This window comes from Pteropus vampyrus, unplaced genomic scaffold, assembly GCF_000151845.1.
Source record: "Pteropus vampyrus isolate Shadow unplaced genomic scaffold, Pvam_2.0 Scaffold156, whole genome shotgun sequence".
Taxonomy (NCBI): Eukaryota; Metazoa; Chordata; class Mammalia; order Chiroptera; family Pteropodidae; genus Pteropus; species Pteropus vampyrus.
The window spans coordinates 1,999,276-2,006,461 of NW_011888937.1; the positions used below are offsets into that span (position 1 = coordinate 1,999,276).

Consider the following 7,186-nt stretch of genomic DNA (forward strand, 5'->3'; position numbering starts at 1 on the left):
AAAAATTATTAATTTAATTAAATCTTGACCCTTGAGTCAGTATTTTGTGATGAAATGGGAAGTAAAGCACTTTCTCAGTTGAGATTTGAGCTGAACTAGCTGCTTTTTTCATGGAATGCCAGTTTTTCCTCAAAAGAACGACTGGCAGACAAACTGGTTATTTAGACTTGGGCATTTGGCAGAACTCATCTCAAAAATGAACAAAATGAACCTGCCATATCAAGGAAAACAACTCATAGTATTTGTTGCCAATGATAAAATTTGAGCTCTCAATAATAATATTTTGAAAAACTTATATTTGCCACTGTGAACTTGACAACTGCTCCCTGCTAAAACTTTTCTAATGAGATTGATGGTGATAGTGATAGTGATGAGTGTGATCTGTTGATATTGAATGATGAAATGTGTCAGCCTGGGGAAGATCTACATAACTCCGTGGACTCCTATTTTCCATCTGACCAATGCATGTTATAAAATGACTGTAGTCTAAAGATCCATTCAAAGGCAAGACAGACTAATGGATTTTAAAGTAACAGAGGCCAAAAAGTTCATTGCTATGGTTTCAGATTCCAAGATTGCATCTACCCTTTAAGAAATTAATACTTGAAGAGGTTCCTGTCGTATCAAAGAAGAATATCCATAATTATCCGACAAGCTATTAAAATACTCCCTTTTTCAACCACATATGTGTGTGAGGTTGGATTTTCTTCTTTTACTTCTTGTACTTCAGTCAACATTATAATAGATTAAATACAAAAGCAGATATTAATATTGATTTGCATTTTATTAGACATCAAGACATTGCAAAAATGTAAAGTAGTGCTACTCTTCTTCCTGTTTTCTAAAAAATAGTTTTAAAAGTTATTTTAAAATAAATTAATAAATATAAAAAGTTTTCAGTTTTGATTTCTAAGACAGTAAATATCAGTTATAACTTACACAAACAAAAGTTCTTTGAGATCCTCAGTAATTTTTATAAGTATAATGGGTCCCAAGATGGAATGATTTGAAAACTGCTGGCCTAGGGGAAGGCATTAGTGCCTGAAAGAAGGTACTCGGATTCCCCTTGTGCTCAAGTTCTGCCTTCCGCAAGCCTCCCTGTTTCACCTGGATTCTTTATTGCCTCCGGAATCCTGTTATGAACATGGTATTTTTCATTTGCATGAAACTTAACTGTATATTCATATATTGCTTTATAGTATCTCTAACTTACTGATGTGTATACATAGTTTATATTATTTCTTCAACTATACTATAAGCCTAGAGCATACAAATTCTTATATTTTCTGTGAGCGTGTTTTAATTTTTACTTTGGAACATAATACAGTGCTGTTTCTGCACACAGAGGTTGCACATTAGAATGGATTTTTGTTGAATAAAATTAGTCCTGGTCTTTCTTTTTAGACATCATAGAATTTCAGAGGAGAAAGGACCCTAGGCCATCAATCTGGCTTAGCCATTTTGTTTCATAGACAAGGAAGCAGAGGTCTAGAGAGGTGATGTGCCTCGTCCGCGGTCATGCAGCTTTTGTCAGTTGGAAATTAAGTCTGGTGACTCCTAGTCCTGTCTTTCTCAGGATACCTTCCCACCTCCTCTTTTTCTTTTAGCAGGGGCATTAAGGATTAAGTGGTAATGAATCAAGACATAAAATCAGGTTGAAGTAAAACAAATCTCATAACTTAGATATTTTCAAGTGCGCTTTTTTGTTTTTTCAGATGTCACATATGTATTTGTAAAAACAGCTTGTGCCAGTGATGACGTTTAGACAAAGTTTAATATCTAAACAGTTACAAAATTTACTCAGAAATTATTTTTCTGAGTTTGTATGAAAAGCTGGGTCATCAAAAAGAGAGGGTGCCGTGGTTTCAGTCAGCTTATTATTCGCGTCCGTTTTCTTAATGATGCCGAATAATGGGCGCTGTCCCAGCCATTTGCCGTTCACTGACAGTCATGAAACTGGGGTTCAGTTTTAATCAACTTATTCATTAGAGTGTTTAAAATATCACTTTCTAGGGTCCCAAAGCCAAGCCCGTGGTGTCCTTCATTGCCGGTTTAACGGCTCCTCCTGGCAGGAGGATGGGTCATGCAGGAGCAATTATCGCTGGAGGAAAAGGTGGAGCTAAAGAGAAGATCTCTGCCCTTCAGAATGCAGGAGTTGTGGTCAGCATGTCTCCTGCGCAGCTGGGCACTACCATCTACAAGGTGAGCTCTTCACAGTGGCCTAACTGCTCTGAAGTTACGGGCCTTATGGTGTGCGGCCACACTGGGTACCTGGAAACCATGGCCTTTTCTTTCTCATCTGTTTATTCTTTCTGGTGTGCAGCTTAACATTCTCTAACAACTCTGTTTACATCCTAACATCCTAATTGGGCCTGATCAGGAATTACCTTCTGGCAACTTTTGTGAATGGCAAGCTATGATATACAGGAAAGCCATGAATTCCATTTGGGGAGTGGTGCAGAAAATTACCTTGTCTTTTTTTTCTGTGGAGGGCCTTTGGGATGCAGCTACCCTGATCCCATAGGTTTCTGTTTCTAGGGGGAGGGGTTGAAGGCTGAGTAACAAGAAATGAAAGCTGAATGAAAAAGGAGTTGGGATGAAGGCAGATTTATAGAAGAGGGTGGGGGTTCCAGCCTTTAGTTTCTGGCCCTGGCTAAGTCGGGATGCCATTGTTGTTACAGGTTAGAGGATGGACTTCTTAACCACTTGCTTTTCTTATCCTTTTTAAATAGGACATTGTTTAAAATATTCTAAATGATTTGGTATCTTCCATAATCTCTTGATAATGATTTTCAGCCTGTCTCTTTGAGTTATCATTTAAGGCTCTCTTTCTATTTTTACTGTGATTATAGCCTTGTCAAAAAAGCAAACAAAAAACCCAAACTTTTTAAGCATGCTGAAAACAGGCCCGAATTGTATCCCCAAGAAGGAACGGTGTCTTGGTGCAATCTTCGCCCTTGTTTTAAGCATTATAAAATGGACTCCTCATTTTATTGAATCTTTGCATGATCCTGTCTTATGGAATATGACATTGTGTGCCATAGTATTTGAATGAATTCTGGGTGGTTAGTAAGTGTGTGAAGACAAATTTTATTTAAAAGAGGAGAAAAAGAAAAAGCAAATGCTTAAAAATTCATATTGGAGACATGCGATACCGTTTTACTCCAGTAAGTGGCAGCAGCTATCTACACGTTTGTTGTATTCTAACTGTTAACAATCTAGAGAAATATGGTTTTCAGTATTGTTTCCTTTCCAGATGTTTCTGAGGTTCTTGACATTTTGTTCAAATCTTACTGAATCTGTTTAGTTTTATTCTCTGAGAAACCAAGCAAACTTCTTACTGTTGCTTTATTAAAGGGCCAGTATGGTTCATGTATTGCATTAAAGGTTTGGATAAGCACAATCAGGTTTGTCAAATGCTAATAATAATACTGCAGTAGAAAAAAGTAGAATGCACAGCCTCTTGTTTTCTTTGTTTAGGAGACATAAAATTGAAGCTCTGCATCTAGCTCAGTGAAATTCAAGCTGACAGACTAATTTGAAAGCTGTTAGTTTGTGTTCAAATACTTTCATCCTGGTACATTTTACTCCAGTAATATTTGGTTGTTCAAAGAATCCTAAAGATAAGAAGTTTCAGAATCACTTTGACTATAAATGTAATTTGGATTTTTTATATTTTTATTCCCTCTTTTTCTCCCTCTCTTCTGTTTCTGAAGGAATTCGAAAAGAGGAAGATGCTCTGAAAGAAAAAACAAAAAGTTCCCTAAGCCTGTGGAATGAATCATTGTAGAAGTGTGAACCAGCAGCAGTTTGCTTCTCTTGTCTACTGATCCTCGGCCTCTGCTCCTGTCGCTGGGCGTCCAGCACAGCAGGAAGCCAAAACAAGGTTTAGAACGCCCTACGTTGAGACATTTTTCATCTGTGTAACAGAGACAGCCAATAAACCTACCATTTGACTTGAATATGATTTTAGAGACTTTTTATTGTTCCAGTATTGGGAGTTGGGGAGTAGGAGAAATTGAGGGATATGTGTATGTGTGAGTGAGTGAGTGAGTGAGTGAGTGAGTGTGTGTGTGTGTGTGTGTGTGTGTGTGTGTGAAATGGGCTCTGTAGAGAATATTCTAACTAAAACTTTTGAGAGGATGAGACTAAAAATTTCAGTATGGCATTTATCTAATTATCTTAGATGTAGAGTGACCTAAGGTTACAATGAGTCTTAGTTTTCTCATGTGTATATATAATAGTCTCCTGGCACATAATAAGGAACTCTCATCATCACCATCATCACCATCATCACAGCATCATTATCATCATCATCAGGATTACAGGCAGAAACTTATCCATGTTTCACTTTTTGTCTAATTGGGAAATAGAGGGCCTTCAATAGTGCTATTTTTCTGTGGTTCTGCAGAGAGCTCTTCCCTTCTTTCTCCAAAATCCAGAGCCTACATTTCTTTCCTTGAGGTTTCAGACTTTCACTGCAAGAAAGCAGGAAAGCTGTTAGCCATCCTACGTAGTATTTAAAGGGGACCTTGTTAACAAGAAGCAATTCCAGTAGATAATTGTCACTAACCAGGACAGAGATGGTGTCCATTATCAGGAGCTTATATTCCGAAGCAAGAGAGCCACAAAATATTTTCAAATTGTGTACCTGCTCTGACGGAATCAAAAAGAGCTCCAAAAAATAACATTAGGGAGAAGCCCCTGAAGAAAGACTGTTTGGGAAGGCCTCCCTGAGGAGGAGACATGAGTTGGGACGTGAGAGCTGAGATGGTACCAGCCTTGCAAAAAGGATGTGCATCTAGGCAAAGGCAGGGAGGAGGAAAGAACTTGTTTTGTGGAGGTGAAGGAAAGCCTGGTGCCTGAGGGCAGAGAGCCCGGGAAGGGGCTGGAGGAGATTTGGGGGTGCTGAGGAAATAGATGTTTCAGTAGTTCCTATGACCATGCCCAGGTAGCTGACGGCACAAAGAGCAATGTCAGGAGATGGATTCACAGCACAAAGATGTCTTTCATTTCTGTTAGAGGATGCAGTGGAGGAATTCTAGCTTCCAGTAATAATGGAATAGCTTGATCAGACTAATCTTCCAACAGATAACTATTATTAAATCTGGAGAAATAATTTATAAGAAAATTACTTGATGGCACTGGAAAGTGACCAAAATCAGACATAATGGAGGGGATTACCAGTGAAAGAGGAGCTACAGGGGGTGCAATCTCTGAGTTTGTAGCTTTATGCCTGAGGGCCCTCTCCAGTACGCGATAAATACTAAAACTTAACCAGAAAAACAAACAAACCAACCAAAAGGGCACATGGTCACACAGGAAATCTGAAAAACCTTATCAAATAAATTGAATTTATAATCAAAATCTGTCACAAAATAAATTTCAAGTTCTGATGGGTTTTCTGGTGACTTCTATTACATTTAAAGAATAAAAACGCCAATCTTATACTAACTCAAAACAGGAAAAAAAACATCCCAAATGATTGGATAAAGCTGATACTGCCCTAATACCAAATCTGGCAAAAATGTTACAAGAAAATTTAAAATAATGTTGACAAATCCCTCATGATCATGTTCATAAAAGTTCTTAACAAAATATTAGCAAATCGATCCAGGAACATATGACAAGGTACAATTACAACCAAGAAGCATGTATGAACAAGAATGCAAGTTAACATTTAAAAATCAAACATTTAATTTGACCAAATAAAGGGGAAACATCATAAAGCCACTTTCAATAGATTGAAAAAAATCAATAGATAAAATTCATTACTTATTCAGGATTAAAAACAAGAAATCAAAAATAACAACAAGAACATTCAGCTAACTTGGAATAGAGGGAAATTTTCGCCACGTGATAAAGGACATCTATGAACATTCTTGAACTAGCACCATCTCTAATGGTAAATGTGGAAAAAGCTCCCCGAGTTTGAAAACTGGGCCCAGGTATCTACTCTTGCCTAGACAACATTGTGGTAGAGCAAATGCAATGTATCAAGGAAAGAAAATGGGTGTGAATATTGGAAAGGAAGAAATAAAATTATATTCATATTTAACATGTTTTTATATAAAAAGAATCCTACGAAATCTGTTTTTTGAAACTACTAGATATAATAAATTCATTGAACAAGGTTTTAGGGTGCAAGGTCAATGTACAAAAGCAATTTTTACAACAAAGAAATGGAATATGGAAGGCCCAATGTTAACCAGTAACTCTTTCCAAAACAATATATTGAATTCAACTCAGTCCCAATCATAATCCTATAAAAATTAGCCAACTTTTCCTAAAATTTCTGTGCAGTTGCAAAAGACCTAGTAGAAAACAGTCCAGAAATAGACCTGTACGAATATGGCCAATTGTTCTATGTAGGCATAAAAATAATTTAATGGGCAAAAAATGGATTTTTTGGCAAATATTGCTAGACCCACTTAATGTTCAATGAGATACCACTCACCCTCCACTGGAATGACTAAAATGGACTTTGACTCCTCGAATGCCAGCACTGGGATGATCTCTAGTGAGCGTGGCTCTTTATTGTACATTATGAGAGCTTGGTGCCAAATTTCCTTCGAGACCCATGGATGGCAAATGCTAAGTATTACATATAAAGAGGCACTGCAATTGAGAGGAACAAAAACATTTTTCTGCATCACAAAGCAGAGCTATGAGGATTTACCAGGATTCAAAGTGGTATTGGTCTTAAATGTCCTATATTTAAATTGCAAGGCCCGAACTGGGGAATGTGGAGATTGGGGAGGGCCTGTGGAGAACGAGAAAAGGGGTGGCAATCAGTCTGCTATAAAGAGAAAGGAGTTGGGATTTTTTTTTTTTTCCCAAGTAAAGACGTGGCTGAGAGGTAAATGGACAGTAAGGTTATTGGAAATGATAACCATTAACGATCCCACATCCCTTTTTGAGTCTGATGAATGCTATTGACCCTGCCCAGATACATTCTGTGATGGGGTTTGGAACAGGTCTCCCCAGATGTGCCACTTTGGAATGTGGATTATTTGAGCTGAAGGCCACTGAGGCTTTGTGAGCTCATAAGAAACTTTTACCTCTCTCTTAAAGAATATAAATTGGGGCCTTGCCCATAATAAGAATTATTACCAGAAATAACTTTTTATGACCTATCTATAGGGCAGGGCAAACTTCTAATTACTGAACATCTGCTCTTCTTATT

At 37.5% G+C, this 7,186-nt stretch overlaps 1 protein-coding gene across 1 annotated transcript in view; it reads left to right on the forward strand.

Moving 5' to 3' along the window:
• The window catches only part of SUCLG1 (succinate-CoA ligase alpha subunit), a 38,122-nt gene extending 34,160 nt beyond the window's left edge, over nt 1-3,962 (forward strand). Inside the window, exons 8-9 of the mRNA XM_011369855.2 lie at nt 2,014-2,202; nt 3,717-3,962. Coding sequence (XP_011368157.1) covers nt 2,014-2,202; nt 3,717-3,743 — 216 coding nt within the window. The 3' untranslated portion in view covers nt 3,744-3,962. The remainder of the gene's footprint in view (nt 1-2,013; nt 2,203-3,716) is intronic.
• Nucleotides 3,963-7,186: the final 3,224 nt, after the last annotated feature.